Source organism: Typopeltis vanoorti, chromosome 11 (genome assembly GCF_054136105.1).
Source record: "Typopeltis vanoorti isolate ZY-2024b chromosome 11, IOZ_Tvanoo_1.0, whole genome shotgun sequence".
Lineage (NCBI taxonomy): Eukaryota > Metazoa > Arthropoda > Arachnida > Uropygi > Thelyphonidae > Typopeltis > Typopeltis vanoorti.
In genome coordinates, this window is record NC_143559.1 from 73,297,148 (window position 1) to 73,318,250 (window position 21,103).

The window sequence follows — 21,103 nt, forward strand, 5'->3', positions numbered from 1 at the left end:
ATAGAAGTACAATCCTATACACAACATGAAAGATTATTTTTCAGAGTGGCAGCAATATAGAAGCTCTTTTCGATTTTTTTTTTTTTTTTTTTTTTTTTGTAATGCTATGTCTTTAGTGAATACTATGGATAGAATAGAAAAAAAAAGTCAACTTGAAACATCAGCCAGTAATGATGCAGTAAGTAATACAATCCTACATCTGTACTTCAAATACCTTATTTCAGATGATACTTACTTTCCTATTGGTTGTCTGGAAGGGGTTTGTGGAGGCTGAGCCCAATTTGTCTGAGGGGTTTGAGGATACCTTGGAGTTGTTACAGAATGAGCAGGTGTAGCAACGGCATGATATGATGGTGTTACCATAGGTGTAGCAATAGGCTGGGAAGGTGTGTAAGGCTGAAAAAAATAATAACAAAATAAAAAAAAAAGCAAAAATTAGTTTAAAAATAAAAAGTTAAATTCACTTATTTTTGTATCAAAGCACAAACCTACTTAACTGTTATGTTTTTGTATATGGCTTAATAATAAAAGTCATATACAAATTTGTACAATTCAAATGCTATCAACATGTAATTTTCATAATTTGTATGTTTTTAAGCATTCAAATTAAGTATGCATTTAAAGAATTATTTCTTCTTTGTAACAAATTAAGAAGTTACAAGGATATAATTTTTATATGTCCAAAACTTTCTGATAGTGTTGCAATAAAAACATCAAAAAGAATTCAAAATTTAACAATGATATCCCTGAATCTTTTACTTTTAAGAGAAGATTCAGAGGGATATTATTATTTTGAGAATACTAAAAAGCTACAGAGGTCACTTTAAGTTCCAAAGATTTAGCTGAAGCTAGATAACTGGAATGATACCTTTAATGATTACTAGGTATTCATATGGATGCTAAATAAATGAAGATGAGCTGACAATGCACACTAAATTGCACTTGACATTGGCCCAGACTATATATAGACTTTTTTACTGTCCTTCCTGGTTCTAACTTGTGACCAGGAGGAATAGTGAAAAAAAGCCAGTTAATGGAAAAATATATACTATGTTGAAAAATAATGTTTTTGTAATAATGAAGTATGAAAGATTAGCTCTTGAGTCTTATTTATTCAGATAATCAGGAAGAAGAGCATAGCTATAGTAATCATCAATAAATATGAAGATAAAATTTTTGCAAATGGGAATCAATTTTAAGTAAAGTGATGAGGGAAAACAGGATATTGAAAAACTTATTTGTGCCTATGGTCTCAAAAAAAGGTTCTAGGGAAGAATTAAAAAATTTTTGAGTCATTTAGAGAATGCAACTAAAGAAATGGAAAATAATTCTTATTAGACACTTAAACAATACAGCAGCAGGAAATGAAGTCCAAAAAAGAAATGGTTTAGACAAACTCAGAGAAAAGAGCATGGTTAATAATAATGACAAGTTATCTCTTAGGCTTTTGCAATTTGAATTCATGTCAAAGGTGTAATAGAATTAGCCACACAAAAACAATAAAAAACTACTATTTATTAAACCTAGCATCTTTGGCATTCCTTGTGGAATTCTCTTGTTCAGGAAAAAAAAAACAAGTACATTAATGATGTCAAAATCAGAACCAACTACAGCATTTAAACAATGGTAATAAAATTGGCAGATGCTCAGTTTTTAAGGGAAAGATGTGGTAGACATAAAAATACAGAGATACCTTGCTTGAACAGGGAAAGTCTACATTTCTTCTTGATGTTTCAAGTATCGCTGCAGTTATATCTGTCACATGATGGATACATGACAGAGTTACCTAATCTTGTAATTCCATTTTTCTTGATTGCTCAAGATGTCCCTGGGAGGTAGGATGTTTTTATCATTTTGTATTCATAACTATATTGTGATAGGGTTACTGTGAGGAGTTCTAGTGAAACAAACTGAAATCAAGAATTAAAAAAAAAAAACCCGTGGAACACTGAGAGAGTGGGTTGTTGCTGTTAGAAGTTGTTTAGAATATCAAAATGTGAGGGGGTGATCAGAAATATGACAAATCATAATATCTAATAGCCACCTGTGAGAGCCAACTGATACGATCACCTCTTACTCTAGCAAATACATAAGAACTATTGAAATAGTTTGCTATGCTACTATAGTTAATCACATACTCATTGAGGGCATACACCAGCAATATGATGAGAATTACTGATATACTAATGCCACAAATTAACAATGTTATGAATTTATCACTTTCATATACAGTCATACCCCGAAGTTACGCGGTAGGTGGGACCTACAAAAAGCATGTAAGTCGAATTCACGTAACTCGGAGTATAATTTTGCATGTAATTTATATATACAAACATACAAAATATTAGGTTTACAAAAACACCTATTTTTTTAAAGAAATATAATTGTAATTGTAGTTTTTCGTACATAAAAAAAAGAAAGTTATTTCTATGTCGATCGTTTCATAAAATCTAATGGATTCGTCTGACAGCATAATGTCTTTTTCTTGTCACGCAAAATTTCTTCATAGCAAGCCAATGATTTTTTTATTCCTTGCCTTGTGGCTACAATTAGTTCCCTGTTAGAATCTATGTCCTCCAAAATCTGTAAACCTTTCTTTTATGATTGTTCTTACTGTGGATTTGTGTAGACCGAACTTCTCTGCAAGCTCACAACTTTTCATTCTGCCTTCAAAATCCTTAATAATGTTGAGTTTTGTTTCCAAAGTCGATGTTTTTCTTTTCTTGCTAGCTATATCACAGAATCGGACTTGCTTCTTCTGGACGACATTATTATATTTTATGTGATAAAATTTGTATCAAGAACATAACATTAAACAATCGCAAGGTTTGTAGACTATAAAAATCGTGTATGAATGGAGAACGTGCGAAACACATCAGTGCTTGTTCACAGCATGTGCAACACTGGCAAATGTGGCCGGCGCTGGAAACATACAACTAGTGGTGAAGCGGAATGGGAATATGTACATATAAGAAACCACGTAACTCTGGATTTGCGTAAGTCGGGGTATGACTGTACTAATATTAGTATGCCAGCAGCTGAAAGTTATATATTTTATTTTTCTCTGTTGAGTGCTTATGCTATGTTCAATCACAACATCATGACTATTAGAAATCTAATAAACTTATATTATAATATACTTTTTTTTATTAGTTTTAGGAACCTATTAATTAAACTGAATAACTACTATAATAAATGATAAGAAAATCAGCAATAAAAAATTATGAAAACAGGAAGGAATGTATTTTTATTATTAAAGACATAGCATAGTCCATATGCAAAATTTCTGGATATGCCACTAGTTGTGATATTAGCTGGCAGCTAAACTTTAGTCAAAATCAAAGATGTTTAAATATACTACTAGATACTAAAGATCATTCTCGTTTGCATTACAGCATCTAGAAATACACAGATTGGTTACTGTATAATATTTCTTTATGTCTAAACCTTTATTTATAATAATGTTTATATTATTATATCAAAATTTATCTCTACCAGGTTAGTAATGAAACAAAAGTAATTTGCATTTTGTATACAAAATGTTAGTTGTGTGTGTGTTTCTTTCAGCAAATGCATTTATGTGTATAAAATTCTTGGTCAATTGAGTGAATGACAGGAATGAACTGTTTTTCATGTGACACTTTCTGCTTATAGGATACTTATTATCATCATTATTCTTAAAAAAAAAAAAAAAAAAGTAAACAAACCTGATAGCCATAAGTACCACTGTAACTGGCACCAAAACTGGGTGCTGAAGCTTGAAAAGAAGGAGTTTGGTGACCAGCTACTTGAGAAAGAGCATTGAAAACATGATTGGGCATATTTGCTGCTGCACGTTGAACAGCTTGGGGATCAACATCTACAAAGAAAAATTGAATCTTTATATGTAAAATATTCAAAAACAATAAACTGAAAAATGACTTCCACTGCTTACATTATACATATATACTCAATTTTTTTAAAACACTTTCTAAGTATTTGATTTCCATGACATCTGTGGTAGGAGGGCAAGATATTTAACCTGGTATGCATACCACACAGAACTAATTGATAGATCTGGGTGCATTTCGTGAACAACCATTATTTACTTTGTCAGGTAAATATAGTAAATAAATAAACCTTTAAAGGGGTGCTTAAGAGGCAAAGCTGTATAATTGAGAGGAGACCTCCACATAGCCTTTAAAGGATTGCAGAGAGCTGACCAGTGCTTCTGACCTGATGTCCAATCCTTACCTGCTTGTGGTGCGCCCTATTAGGCATCTACCTAATAGTTCAACATCGGTATTATCAACATAAGAAGCCTGAATGGCAAAGAAATGGAGGAATTGGATAAGTACCAGATCGACATAATATAGGTGACCAAAACTAAAAAGACAAAACTGGTGAGATCTTTCTGAGTAATAAATACAAAATGCTATTACATGTATTATTTCTAGGATAATTCCCATGTTACTCCTCTAAGAAAATATTATTTCTGTGACTATTAAGCCTATTTTGGTTTAGGAGTGCTCCTAAACAAAAATAGACTAAAAAAACATAAAAATAACAAAATGTTATATTCAGGTAATAACAATCAGGGACAAGAAGGAGTAGCTATATAAATACTAAATATGAGGCTAATCTTCTTGACTGGCAGGCAATATCAAGTAGAGTGATGTGGGCAAATATTAAAATGGGGAACTGGACAATGAGACTTATTTGTGCTTATGGCCCCACAGAAGGTTCTACTAAGGCAGAAGTGGTGGAATTTTTTGAGGCTTTAGAGAAAGCAACTGACACAATGAAAAAGGAAAAGTTGGTCCTTGTTGAGGATCTAAATAGCATAGCAGGAAATGATTATCAGATAAACAGAAATATTTTGGGAAAATTTGGAGAAAAAGCAAAGCTAATAATAATGGCATATACCTGTTGGATTTCTGCTCAGGACATGGATTGATAGTTGCTAACACAATGTTTCAACATAAAAATGTGCACAAATTCACATGGAGAGAAGAGGCAAAGAATAAGAAAAGTCTCATTGACTATGTTATTGTTGATAGTGATGTTTTCTCCCTGGTGCAGGACACCAGAGTGTACAGAGGATTTGAAATTGGAAGTGATCACTATTTAGTCTTGAGCAGGATAAAATTGAATTTCATATTGAAAAGAATAACTTGTAAGAAAGTTTTAAAGTGAATAAAAGCTGAGCAGCTCTCAGATGTGAACTGTAGACTAAAATACACAAACATTATTCAAGAAAAAAAATGAGTGCTTGAAAACAGGAACCAAACCTTGGAGATTCAATGGCAAATTCTGAAGAAAACATTGATTTAGGCAGGGAGGCTTGTGTTAAGGATGTCTGCAGAGATAGAAAAATCAGAATTTCACAGTGGACACAGGAAGTTAAAGAGGCAGTGAAGGAAATGAAGAAAGCATATCAAAAGTTCCTGGCAAATAAGTCGGCTTGTGTTCTTAGAAAATACAGAGACAAATGTAAGAAAGCTAAACACTGTGTAAAACTAAACAAAAGTCATGGGAAGACTTTGATAAGAACATAGAAAATAAATATGAAGAAGGTGGCAAAATATTCCAGAGGATGTTGAAAAAGCTCAGAAATGGAAGAAAAATTGCTATAAAAGGAATTAGAGATGATAAAGGTGACATGAAAAGTGGAGAAAAAGATATTCTTGATGTATGGAGTAATTACTTTGAAAAATTCCTAAACGAAATAAGCAGTGATAGCACAGTGGTAAAAAAACTGAACATGCATGCAATCAGGACTACATATCCATACTTGAAGTAGAAAAAGCCATCAAAAACCTGAAATGTGGCAAGCCAGCTGGAGGTATAAAAGTCAGTGGCTGCACTGCATAATTCAGAAGGACTGGACAGAAGGATGAATTCCAGATGATTGAAGTAGAGCTCTCATAGTACCCATATATAAAAAAGGGAAATAAATCAATGCAAGAATTACAGAGGTATTTCCCTACTGAGTTGTCCTGGCAAGTATACTTAAGAAACAGATGAGAAGGATTGTGGAAGAGAGGTTTGGTCAAGAACAAGCTGGATTCAGGCCAAATAGAGGCAGTCAGAATCAAATTTTCACATTATGACAAATAGTTGAGAAATCATGGAAATATATCAGAGATCTGTAATTAAGATCTGGAAAAGGCAAGTGACAAGGTGCCAAGAGAAAAGCTATTGAAAACACTAGTTATATACTGTGAATTGTTAATTTAATGTTAAATCGGATAATGTTGGTGACAAAGAAAAATGTACATTATCTCCTGTGTTATTCATTATCTATATAGATCACATTATGAAGGAAAGCGATATTAATCCTGATATCAAATTTGGAAATGTAAGTCTCAGCTCTTTACTTTATGTGGATGATGTTATACTTCTAAATAAAATCTGGCACAATTTTACAAGATTCCCTGACTAGATTGAATAACTGTTGTAATAGATTTGGTATGAAGGTCAGCAATAACAAGACAAGACAAAGAAAGTAGGCAGAAATATTGAAAATATCAACTGCAGTGTGAATGGAGAACCCATAGAACAAGTAAAACATTTCAGCTACTTAGGCACAATTTTTAGTGAAGATTGTAAATTAAATATGGAAATAGACAACAGAATCAATAAGCTGGTATGGTAGAAAGTCAACTGAATAAATATATATGGAATAATAAAAGAGAATTCACCCAAAACATTAAATTAGCTGTATACAAGACAGTGTTCAAACCAATTTTAACTTATGGATCTGAGAGATGGGTTAGAAATAAAACACTTGACCAAAGACTAGAGACCACAGATAGGAATCCTGAAAAAGATTAGGAATATGAACAGATGGCATCAATGGCAATATTATATTAAAAAAAATGAGGATATTAGGAAAGGACTTGACATTGTCAGTATTCAGGAATGTGTTAGCAGAGCTAATCTCAGGCAGTATGGTCACTTAAACAGAATGGGAGAGGAAAGATTAGCAAAGCAAATGTTCTCTGCCAGGTTGGCAGGAAAAAGATCCAGAGGAAGACCAAGATATAGGTAGATCGATACAGTAAAAAGTGCATTAGAAGACAGAAAGATAAGATCGGATAATGTTGGAGCCTTGACAGGTAGCATATTGATTTGGAGGAAAATTGCACATAGGAAGTTAGTAATGATATAAGTTTTTCATGTAGTACTATCATATCCTGTACAACCCTTGAGGGTATGTCTAGCTCAGTGGAAGTGGCGCTTGTGTCCTCTGAGCTTGGCCGCTTGAAGTTAGACTTAGGTTCTAGTCTAGTCGCTGACTGGAGGAACTTTTTCTAAGTCTATCTTCGACTGGTTCCCGAGTTAGTCGATCTCTGGCACAGGCGAGCGGGTTTTTCCTCCCGGAAACTCAAGAAAATCGACCGTAGTACCCACATTATTTCAGACAGTGACATATCTTGTTAGGGTTAGGTACCAAGAGATGGCAGCACTTGTTTGCCAGCCTCTTCATCGGTGGCTGCTATAATTAGTGATAGACATGGGCCAGCTATCTCTGATTGGCTACCGGTGGAGATTGAACTGCCCATTCAGTCTCCAAAAGCTAGATAGGGTATAAAGGCCTCGCCTACTCCCTATTAGGGAATAAAAAGCGTTAGTTGTGAGTTGAGTTGATGAAACCAGTTAAACTACAAGCAGGAAAGCGATAACCTTATTTAAATGTTTGAAAGTGAAATGTTGCATCTTGATTGTTGGTGACATGGTGTGCACCACAAAGGTCTGCATGTATCAGATTTTTACAAGTCTAGACTTCTCTGGAGTAGAGCCCATTTAGATTATTTCAATCATTACCACATTACTTGGTGTGTGGACTCTGTTGTGTGTGATGTTAATCCTGATTCATGTTTTCTTTTTTTCTTTACATCATTAAAATGTTTTGACATGCATATCTTATCTGAGTCACCTGTCTGCACTAGACAACATATTTTACAAGTAATCTTGTAAACTGTAAGTGGTAGGTGGAGATATTTTGGAGGTCTAAGGAGACTTGAAATCTTGTTTAGCAGAAGGAAGGCAATGGAAAATAATAAATACTTACATTTGGTCAATAATGACAAAGATATGAAACATGCTTTGTCAGTAAGGAATTGTGTTCTATCTACTAAACAAGATTTCAAGTCTGTTAGACCTCCTAAACCACTCCACCCACTATTTAATAAACCTGGAATTTACACGATTACTTCTGCTTGTGGAATGTGTTACTTACGTATAGAATAGACAGGCAAGTTAAGCGAGATATATGGCAGAACATTTTAAGGACAGAGAAAAAAAGGAAACATAAATCAGGATTAGCAGCCCACACAACAGAATCCAAACACCAAGTAATGTAGTAATGAACTGAAATGATCTACATTGACTATAATTTATACTCCAGGGCTTTTAAAGAGTAGTCTGAAATATTAAAAAATCACATCAATGCAACAAAAAACAAGGAATGATCTTATGTGCTCCTCTGTTCCTATTAAGTTCATTAATTCACTTTGGCATGAATTCTACCAACATAGAACACATTTTTCTTATTTCTGCATCTCAAAACCATACTTTTATAATGGTTTGTATTAAGTTATTCTTTGTATCACAATTTTTCCAAGTCTCTTTTTTCACTATGACCCACAAATTCTACTGGGTAAATGTCAGGAGAGTTCCCTGGCCACTGAAGCAATTGGATGTCATGATTTTTGAGAAACTCATTCACCTTTTAAACTGTGTCATGCAGTGAAATCCTATTGGAAGATGAGTTCTTTGTCTTTCTAGATCTGTGGGACCACTCATTCCTCCAATATTTTTATGCATTGGCCACTTTTCATCATACTGTCAACAGGCACAAGCGATCCTGGACTATCACATGTAAAGCAACCTCAGAACATCTTTTTATCTGGGTGATTAAAAACATGTTGAAGGTGGGTAGGAAGACTTCTCAGCCACTGATTTGCTCTCCTTGGACAAAGAAATGATTCTCATCTGAGAATATGACCTATCATTTCTCAACAGTCCAATATTTGTACACTTTTACCATTGGAGCCTCTTTTTCTGCATAGTCTTTTTTAACAGTTGATTCTTTTTCAATCTGCAGCAGTTCTCCTTGTAATCAACAATGTTCCATGGGCTATCATGTCAGAAACATTAATCCCACTAGTTGCCAAGTCTCTATTTAAGTGTACAGAAGACAAAGTTAGGTTCGTTTTGCTTTTCCTAACTAGAAAATGATCTTGAGTAAGTGTAGTTTTCTTTTTTTTGCCCAAATTATCCTTTTCTGTCAGAAGAAAAGGTACCTGTAGAATCGTATTCATCATCATCAAATTCCTACCATGTACCCTCAAGGGTTATACAGGATATGATAGTACTACATGAAAAATTTACATCATTGACTAACTAACTTCCTATCTACAATTTTCCTCCAAATCAGTCTGTTACCTGTCAAGACTGCAACATTATCAGATCTTATATTTCATTCTTCTAAGACACTTTTTACCATATCAATCCACCTATATCTTGGTCTCCCTCTAGGTCTTTTTCCTGCCAACCAGGTAGAGAACACTAATTTTGCTTTCCCAGCCCATTCTGTTTAAGTGACCACCTAAGATTAGCTCTGCTAAAGCACTCCTGGATGCTGACCATGTCAAGTTCTTTCCTAATATCCTCGTTTTTAATATGATATTGCCATTCATGCCATCTGTTCATGCTCCTATGTTTCTCAGGACTCTCATATCTGCAGTTTCTAGTCTTTGGTAAAGTGTTTTACTTCTGACCAAGCTCTCAGATCCACCAGTTAAAACTGGTTTGAACACTGTCTTGTATACAGCTAATTTAGTGTTTTGACTAATTTCTTTCTTATTCCATATGCATGTATTCAGTTGACTTCCTCAATACCAGATTTGTTGATTCTGTTGTCTACTTCCATATTTAATTTACCATCTTCAGTAAAAATCGTGCCTAAGTAGCTGAAATGTTTTACTTGTTCTATAGGTTCTCCATTCACAATGCAGTTGATATTTTGAATGCTTCTGCCTATTTTCATTGTTTTTGTCTTGTTATTGCTGACCTTCATACCAATCTATTACAACAGTTATTCAATTTAGTCAGGGAATCTTGCAGACTTGTAGTGGATTTATTTAGAAGTATAACATCGTCCATATAAAGCAAAGAGCTGACATTAACATCTCCAATTTTGATATCATGTTTAATACCAATTTCCTTCATAATGTGATCCATATAGATCATGAATAACAGAGGAGATAATGTAGATCTTTTATCTGACACCAGATTTAACGTCAAACCATCTTCCTGTAGTTTCTTCAATTCTAACTGCTGACTTACAACTCAAATAAAGACTAAATAAGTATTGCTTGATATAATGCCCGATTGACACCATATAACTGTAGCATTTCGAATAGCATCTCTCTTGGCACCTTTTCATATGCCTTTTCCAGATCAACAAAACTTAAATACAGATCTTTGTTATATTCCCATGATTTCTCGACTATTTGTCATAAAGTGAAGATCTGATCCTGACAGCCTCTATTTGGCCTGAATCCAGCTTGTTCTTCACCAAAAACAAGGTGAACAATCCTTCTCAAGCTTTTCTCAAGTATACTTGCATAAATCTTACCAGGAATACTCAGTAGAGAAATATCTCTGTAATTCTCAAATTCAGTTTTATCTCCCTTTTTATATATTGGTACTTTGAGAGCTCTACTCCAATCATCCAAAATATAAAATGATGGTACAACATGATAGAATCGTATTGACGTACCCAGACCAACACCACACTCATTGGCAATTGTCTTTAAGTCATGGATGTGTTGAGAAAGAGTACATATTGTTGAACACTTTCTTGGAGATGTATCCATTTTATAGCTACAAAAAATGAATAAAACACTACAAATGTTAACTTGTTTACACTATTAAAAATGCACAACACTATTAATAACCATTGTAGAAACAGTTAAAACACGCAGCACTCAACCAATATAGCTAACTAAAATCAAAACTGAAAATAGTAAACCGAAACTAAAACTACTGTGCACTGAAACAAAACCAACCCAAAATCACAAACTTGATCAAATTTCGGCTTGTTTGGATTAATTTGTTTGCTACTGTAACTCAGGGAGATATCTAACTAGTGACATATTTGCCTGACTGGTGATCTTGCACATATTTTTTCAAGTCCTGTTTTAACATTCATATAAAAAATTTATTTTGCATACCCATCCCTCTGAGCCTATACAACAATCTTGCATGTGGAATTCTGTCAAATACCTTGGCATCATCCGGGGGAATCTATTATAGAACATGAAGCGATTGATAAAAGCAAGATCTACCTTTAACAAGCCTATGCTCTCTCTCTCTCTCTATATATATAGATCCCAGTGCTGTCCATCCACCTTTGGATCCAATTCCTAATCACTTCTCCAAAACCTTGATCATCAGATTCTAACTGGTCTAAAATTTGCTCCACTGGCTCTAACTCCATCCTTTTATACTAGATTTGTCCAAGTGTTGCTTAGCAATTATACATTAGTTGAGACTCAAACAAGAGGTTCAGAGACATTGCTAACTCTCTTGCATATTTCTCTTTCAGCATCCTTGCTGATATTTCCTCCAACCTGACTGCTCTATTTGAATCAAGCTGTTGTAACATCTGTAATACTTCTACTCCCTCTAATTTTTTCATACCCTATCACTTCAGCATCCAGGGAGATAATGAATCTACCCAGAATGCATACCTTACTAAAGTGAACATAATTCAGTTATATCCTGTGGATCAGTCAATTCCTACCACTTGTATTCACTAAAGGTTCTTCCTTTTTTAATTGCTATATTGCAATAAAATTCTCTTGGATTTCTTTGGTATTTTCAGTTAACTTCTTTTCATAACTAATTTGACCTTCCTCATCGTGAACATTACTTTCCTGGCCTGGTCTCTTTACTGCTCTGAGCATCATCACTCTTTTCACAATATCAGATCCATAATCTTTCTTTGTGTTTTGTAATACAGCTTTAAAGTATTATTCATCCATTAATTTCTATGCAATCTATTCTCCTAATTATGAGATACAGCCAGATCTTGCTTCCTTCAATTATCCTTTGACTTTCTTTATCCTTTAAGAAGGTGCATATGTAGTAGTCAAAAGACTACTATATAAGCACTTTCTTAGAGCTCTCATATGCATTTGTTTTACAGATCAAGATCTTCATGATCACTCTCACTAAATGGAGGTTATGCCAGATGTTATTACCAGATATAGTGTTCTTGTACTATGAGCTCCTTCCATTACAATGTTGCCTAGGGCAGTTATTCCTGGGTTCAAGAAATTCTGCTTTTCCCTTCCTTCAGTCGATATCTTTTTTGTTGTTGCTCACACTTGCAAAAAGTTATTTGCAAACTTACAGTACATTTTGTACCATAGGTGGGCTAAGGATATTTCTCCCACTATGATCAATTTTTAATTTTTTTTTGTATTTTTACTTTATTTTTACATAGTCTGAAAACCTTGCTCCAGAGACCAAACATGAAAATTTTTCAAGCCACTTCAGGCCTCCTTTAAGCAGGGTGATGGCGATGAAATTCATTTCCCACTCAAAGACAATCACAAACATCCATGCCCAAGGTGGGATTTGAACCTACAGGCTGTTGGTTGGAGAGCTTGAACTAACCATTCCAGTCTTCTATAGCTGAAATTGACCATAACGATAGTTCTGTTTGTATCTACAGGTCACAGTCCTCTTCAGGATCTGTAGCAGCAACACTGTGTATTTTGTCTTGTTAATTTTTATACAACACCAGTCCTAAGTCTACTGCTTGTTTTACTCATGTTCCACTACTACTGGAGATTTCTACATAGGTTGGATATAAGGCCTATGCAAATCATCAGCAAAACTCCCTCACTACTTATCTGTCATTCTTGAATGCATGAAATCTGTCACAATTCTATTCCTGTAATGATCTCCTTTGTTAGGCAGGCATCACTAAAGCCAAAATTTCTGGTCTCACTACCTCTCCTGTCCTGTCAGGTGTTTTCTCTCTCCAGGAGATTGACTACAATGCGTCTCCACCATGTCCTATTCTGCACCTCTTTGCCACATTCCTCATATGAGAGAGAGAATGAGTAATGTGAATTATCAGGGAAGCTAGGTCCAGTCTTCTATATTTTTCATCCACTCCAGTCTTTGTCTACCTCTACCAATGCTATTAACTCTTTATATTTCTTCCTGATGTTTCAACATTAGGAATAAAGGCAAAGTAAGGAACAAAGGTAAACAAGATCAAGCAAATTAATGTACAGTCATGCAAGTCAATCACTGGAGATGTGTTTAGGTAACTCATCAAACATGTCAAAGTTCAAACATGTAGCTAGAGTTGATTCCTCAATCAAATCCTGCATTCTATTTCCACAGTATAACTTTCATTTCTCAAAATGATTATCCTTGGCAATCTCTCTTTCTCTGTCATTACCCTAAGAATTTCTACCACTCAATTTAATGCACACATCCATGTTTTCATGCAACCAGACATATCTAGCTTCCCTGATAATTCACATTACTCATTTGCTGAACAACAATTTCTCAAAACACCTGACACCAAAACCACTCAAGTGCATTCCATCTTATAAATATAAACCTTTTGACCATTAGTCTACTCATACATCACCATATTATACACTATTTCTCCTACACAATCTACTTATTAATTTGCAATCACTCCTCCTCAGCTCATCAAGTCATACCAAAACAGCAAATACAATCTTTACTCTTGCACCCCACTTAGCTCCTTCGTATCTTCTCTCATATAGTACACTTCTATTTTCAAATCATTCATTCTAACCAGCATAATCATATGATCCACACATCTTACTTACATATTGCTTCAGTCATGTTAGGAATCTTTACACCTGGGAAACAAACTTTCATTGCTAACATATCTAGTATGTACCTAACCATAGAATCACCATATATCACTATATATATCTTTTTACATCTGTTTTGGTTTTCTTACACCTTCATTTACTTTTTCTTTGCATGTTTCATTTCCTTTGGTATCTTTCCTGCTGTTTGCTGAGCACTTTTTTAACAATGGCAAAGGCCTTGTCAAAGTCTAGAAATTTCTAACATCATGACACATTCTTAAATTTTTATTTTCTTCATATCACCTTTCTCATGCTGCCACAGCTTTCATACCACAATCACCAACTTGTACTCTAACGCCTCCTTTGGACAGAAGGGAGGCCATTCTGTGGGAAAAAAAGGATTAGTGAACATCAGTACTACGTTGACTACTTTAAAATTCAAAAGTTAGGTCTTGCACAACATGGCGGTGAGATAATACAGTATCCATTGGAGAGAGGCTTGCCTTCTTCATAGACGTAGTTTTAAATATGAATATCTTTTCGAACAAAGCTTTGAAGCCTTTAAGCTAGCCTAATTTCAATAAGATGATGCTTTCTCTCCTGAAAGGTTGGAAGGGCATCATCCTGTGTAAATATGAGAAATGATTTATTAAATATTTGATATGATTCTTCTAGCATGTAGATTTACTCTTATTAATTAACCAACTGTAACTCCCCGCATTCTGTTTCTTTGAATTATTAGTGTGTTCCACACTAATGAATGTACTTTTAGATTTGAATTTACAATACAAACAAGAAATATTTGTGCTACTTTCATTCAACTTATTTAACATGTTTCACTCACTAGCTTACTGCTGGTCCCATTAAACTACTCATTATCCTTCATGGGGAAGAATTTATTAAATTAACAGTCAAAATTAAGAAAATTATCAGTTTTATAAGGTAAAGTTTCTTCTGGGTCAGATTTAATGAGGTTATTAAACTGCCAGGAGCTCATGAGATTTATATTTGCAGAAGCTATTTCTTGATATAGAACCAACTTTGAGTGAAAAAAAAAAAAAAAAATTGCATCTAATATACAATCTGTTGTCGTATTCAATGGATAACAGAGTCCTCTACTCAGGAATACTGCAAGAGAATGCAGAGTTCTGATCCCATACATTTCTGACACTTCTGAATCAACAGGCAGAATCCTTTTCTAAAAATTTCTCTAATTTAAAAGTTTTTAATCTCATTATATGATCTGTAAACAACTGAGGCAGAACATCAAAAATGACTATAATATACATAGAATGACGAAATTGGCAGAAGCAGCTAAGCTCCATAGTAGCCTAAAAAAAGTAGAAAAAAGAAATAAGTCTAAAGCAACCACTACCATCAGCCTTCATAGACAATCAAGGAAACAGACATACAAACACAGGTGAGATAGAAAAAAATAATAAAATCATTTTATGAGAACCTTTACTCATCTAAACAGGTAGTCACAGTGCCAGTACCAGATGAAAATTTGGAAATACCATCTATCCTAAATGAAGAAGTAAAAATGGCTATCCACCATATCAAAAATGACTGATCACTAGAAATTCATCATCATCATCATCAAATTCCTGCCATGTACCGTCAAGGGGGTGTACAGGATATGACAGTACTACATGAAAAATTTACATCATTACTAACTTCCTATCTAGAATTTTCCTCCAAATCAGTCTGTTACTTGTCAAGACTCCAACATTATCAGATCTTATATTTCTATTGTCTAAGGCACTTTGCACCGTATCAATCCACCTATATCTTGGTCTTCCTCTGGGTCATTTTCCTGCCAAACTGGCAGAGAACACTTGTTTTGCTAATCTTTCCTCTCCCATTCTATTTAAGTGACCATACCACCTGAGATTAGCTCTGCTAACGCATTGATGGATGCTGACAATGTCAAGTTCTTTCCTAATATCCTCATTTTTATTATGATATTGCCATTGATGCCATCTGTTCACGCCTCTAATCTTTCTCAGGATTCTCATATCTGCGGTCTCTAGTCTTTGGTCAAGTGTTTTACTTCTGACCCAGCTCTCAGATCCATAAGTTAAAACTGGTTTGAACACTGTCTTGTATACAGCTAATTTAGTGTTCCGACTAATTTCTCTCTTATTCCATATGAATTTATTCAATTGACTTCCCACCATACCAGCTTTGCTGATTCTGTTGTCTATTTCTATATTTAATTTACTATCTTCAGTAAAAATCGTGCCTAAGTAGCTGAAATGTTTTACTTGTTCCACAGGTTCTCCATTCACAACACAGTTGACATTTTCAATGATTCTGCCTATTTTCATTGTCTTTGTCTTTTTATTGCTGACCTTCATACCATATCTATTACAACAGCTATTCAATTTAGTCAGAGAATCTTGCAGACTTGTAGCGGATTTATTTAGAAGAATAACATCATCCGCATAAAGCAAAGAGCTGACATTAACATCTCCAATTTTGATATCAGGTTTAATACCACTTTCCTTCATAATGTGATCCATATAGATAATGAATAACAGAGGGGATAATGTACATCCTTGTCTCACACCAGATTTAACATTAAACCATCTTCCTGTACTTCCTTCAATTCTAACTGCTGACTTACAACTCAAATAAAGACTAAGTATTGCTTGATATAATGCCCCATTGACACCATATAACTGCAGCGTATTGAATAGCTTCTCTCTTGGCACCTTGTCATATGCCTTTTCCAAATCGACAAAACTTAAATACAGATCTTTGTTATATTCCCATGCTTTCTCGACTATTTGTCGTAAAGTGAAGATCTGATCCTGACAGCCTCTATTTGGCCTGAATCCAGCTTGTTCTTCACCAAGCTTTTCTTCCATAATTCTTCTCAACCGTTTCTCAAGTATATTTGCATAGATCTTGCCAGGAACACTCAGTAGGGAAATACCTCTGTGATTCTCACATGCAGTTTTATTTCCCTTTTTATATATGGGTACTATGAGAGCTCTACTCCAATCATCGGGAATTCGTCCCTCTGTCCAGGCCTTCTGAACTATGCAGTGGAGCCACTGTAAGACCACTGACGGCATAAAATCCGATGAATTAAAAATGGGTGGACAAGTACTCTTTAAAGCTCTAACAGAAAGATTTACTTGATATATAAAATTAAGGAAAGCATCTGCTGAATGGAAAACATCAAAGACCATAATTCTGCATAAAAAAGGTAATAAAGAAGACAACAGTAATTACAGACCCATCTGTCTATTATCTCTCTCTCTCTCTCTCTCTCTCTCTCACACACACACACACACAAAATATTCACCAGAGTCATCCTAAACAGAATACAAACCTCCATAAACGAAAATAGCTGTAAAGAACAGGCCGGTTTCAAAAAAGCTTTTCGACAATAGATCACATTCAAACTATTACTCAGCTAACAGAAAGATGCAGAGAATACCAGATTCCACTTTGTTTTCTTTTTATAGATTTTAAAAAGTCATTTGACACTGTTCTGTTGAACATAATGCAGTATTCCAAGCTTTAATAGAACAAGGAGTAGAAATAGCATATATCCAGCTCATAAGATATCTACAAAGAAGGCACAACAAATATCATTCTTTTCAATCACCCGATTAAAATTAACTTAAGAAGAGGAGTACATACATCAGGGCAATGGCTTATCACATAACCTCTTCACATCTACACTGGACAGAATCATTCGAAAAACTGACATGAAAGGTGGAATAAACATTGATGGTGAAATGTTAAATATCCTATTATTTGCTGACGATGTGGTATTAATATCTCACTCCCCCAAACTATTAGAATCAATGCTGAATGACATAAACCAAAACTGCCAAAAAACTGGATTGGAAATACATCCAGACAAAATAAGATGGATGAAAAACGAATACTGTAAAGATTATACAATCACTCTAGAATCCCACACCATTGAAAAAGTTGAAGATTACATCTACCTTGAACAGTCCATAAAAATGAATAACGACATATCAAATGAAATAGCAAGGAGAAAAAAGAGCTGCTTGGATAGCCTTCAACAAAAAATCGACAATCACCAACCAAAACATAGATATAGAAATAAGAGCCCACCTTTTCAATAGTTACATCCTACCAGCATTAACTTATGGCAGTGAAACACAACTTTAAAAGAAGAACAAAGCTTAATAACGACTCAACGTGCAATAGAAAGAATAATGTGCAATATAAATAAAATAGACCACGTAAGACACACAGAAATCTGAAAGAAGTCTGGACTCAAAGATGTAATAAAAGCAATCTACAATAGCAAAAGTAGATGGGCAGGACATCTCACCAGAATGAGAGACAACAGATGGACAGTCAGAGTAACAAACTGGTATCCAAGAGATACCAAAAGGAAACCTGGAAGACTAGCCTTTTGGTCTACTTTGGAAGAAAATGGAGAAGAAAGGTCCAAGACAGGAATAGCTGGGCTTTTTACAACCCGCAGTCATAGAGAAATCCTGACTGAAATCACAGGTCCATCAAGGTAATCTCATTACAAAAGAAAACTTTTGTCTCTAGCTGGTTTTTACATTCCTTGTGAGCATAATCTAACACAGTATAGACAGAAAGGCTTCTGTGGAAAAAAAAAAAAAAAGATCAGCAAACATCAATACTACACTGAATATCTTAGACATCAAAAGTTGGGTCTCAGGTCTCACAACATGATACTGAGACCACAGTATCCTTTAAAACAAGGTTTGCCTTCTCCATAATATGAATATCCTTTCAAAGAAAGATTGAAACCCTGTTACACTGACCTAATTCCAATCAGAATGATTGTCCCCTTTCACTCTTCCCAGAAAGTTTGGGATATTTTCATATTAATAAATATCAGTAATTATTTAAAATATATTTCATATGATCATTCTAGAACATTATTTGCTGTTATTGCTTAAACCAATTACTTGTTTGTTTTACTCTTGATTACTGTCACAGGTTTCATTAAAATTGAGTGCCAAGTGTATGGAATGGACTACTGTTAGATATTGTGCATGTATCTTCGTGACTGTGTTCCCTTGGGCTCCCTAGAAAAGCACACATAATAATAGTAATAAAACTTGAATTTCGTTTCTTGCAAAGTAATAGCAGCTTATTTATAAGTGAAGAATGGATACTCACTGGTTAAACTGATGCTAGGAGTCGTTGCAATATAGGAAGATTGTCCAACTGGTGTAGGAGCAGATGCATTTACAGGGGTGGTACTTGAAGCTGAATCTCTAAAATGCTCCTTAAACCAGCGAATCATAGAATTTACTGTTGTAAAGGATTTATATCTTAAATGAAATCCATTGTGATCTACAGTGATGTATTCGTGAAATGCCTATATAATTGTTAAGGCAGGGGAAGAGAGATGAAAATCAGTATTTTAAGTAATTTAAGACAATAAACATTAACTTATGAAATATTAATCTTTCAAGAGAAATTCAACAATCATAAAATTATTATGGATTTATGCAGACAATTGATATTGACAAAAAAGCAATTCTATTTCAAGTGCTTTTTATCATTGTAAATATTAAGAGTTCTATATACTGTTAAAAAAAAAAAAATCAGGAAATTCATAATATAAAAATGTAGTGACTTTACTGTTCTTTGAAATATGCAATAAGTACTAAATTATGGCTGCACATTTTACATGACAACCATTTCAGAAACACCTCAACAATGCAAAGTTAATAAAGATCAGTTATGAGTAAATTTCCAGCCTCATCAACTACTGTGAAGAAGTGGACTTTGTTAAGGTTAGTAATTTTAACTGAATTTTTGAATCCCTACACATAATCAACCTTGTCCCAATATAAACCTAGATATGCATAATTATATCAAATTTATAGCTTTATGAGAACTAAAAAAAAATAAATAAATAAAATAAATAAAAAATAATAATATTCATCGTCAAGTGGCATAGTGCTAGTAATTCACTTCAACCTCTGTCTCACAGGTGTAGTGTTTCAGCACTACGTCACTTCTACAGGTACTTACTTCCATGGGCATTGGTGCAGTGAATTGGCAACCATCATTACCCCACTTAATGATGCACCTGTTAATACAAGAGCAGTAGCTGTCCAACATACCTTTACTCTGCAACTGCAAACACACCAAACCTGCTTCTATTCTTCCTCCTTTATTTTATTAAGTTTGCCTCTGGAACAGACTTCCTCATGAAGTATTCCCAAATTACAACCTGCAACTCTTAAATAAATATATATATATATATATATATATATATATATATATATATATATATATATATATATAAACTGTCTGCACCCCCACACATTGATGGCACTGATGTATTTATAGGTCCCTTGGCCTGTCGTGTATGGATTAGTATAAAAGGAAATTAGCTTGAAACCACTATAAAAAATATATATTATCATCATCATCATCAAATTCCTGCAATGTACCCTCAAGGGGTGTACAGGATATGATAGTACTACATTAAAAAACTTACATCATTATTAATTTCCTATCTACAATTTTCCTCCACATCAGTCTGTTACTTGTCAATACTCCAACATTATCAGATCATATATTTCTATCGTCTAAGGCACTTTGTACCATATCAATCCACGTATATCTTGGTCTTCCTCTGGATCGTTTTGCTGCCAACCTGGCAGAGAACACTTGTTTTGCTAATCTTTCCTCCCCCATTCTGTTTAAGTGACCATACCACCTGAGATTAGCTCTGCTAATGCATTCCTGGATGCTGACATGTCAAGTTCTTTCCTAATATCCTCGTTTTTAATATGATATTGCCATTGATGCCATCTGTTCATGCCTATAATCTTTCTCAGGACTCTCACATCTGTGGTCTCTAGTCTTTGATCAAGTGTTTTACTTCTGACCCAGCTCTCAGATCTATAAGTTAAAACTGGTTTGAACACTGTCTTGTATACAGCTAATTTAGTGTTCCGACTAATTTCTCTCTTATTCCATATGAATTTATTCAACTGACTTCCCACCATACCAGCTTTGCTGATTCTGTTGTCTATTTCTACATTTAATTTACCATCTTCAGTAAAAATCGTGCCTAAATAGCTGAAATGTTTTACTTGTTCCACAGGTTCTCCATTCACAACACAGTAGACATTTTCAATGATTCTGCCTATTTTCATTGTCTTTGTCTTTTTATTGCTGACCTTCATACCATATCTATTACAACAGCTATTCAATTTAGTCAGAGAATCTTGCAGACT

At 34.4% G+C, this 21,103-nt stretch overlaps 1 protein-coding gene across 1 annotated transcript in view; it reads right to left on the reverse strand.

The window, feature by feature from the left end:
• Nucleotides 1-21,103, reverse strand: part of Spt6 (transcription elongation factor Spt6) — a 651,062-nt gene that overhangs the window by 24,654 nt on the left and 605,305 nt on the right. Inside the window, exons 38-40 of the mRNA XM_090401053.1 lie at nt 19,023-19,224; nt 3,708-3,859; nt 236-396 (exon numbers count right to left, since the gene is read on the reverse strand). Of these exons, the coding sequence (XP_090257179.1) occupies nt 236-396; nt 3,708-3,859; nt 19,023-19,224 (515 nt within the window). The remainder of the gene's footprint in view (nt 1-235; nt 397-3,707; nt 3,860-19,022; nt 19,225-21,103) is intronic.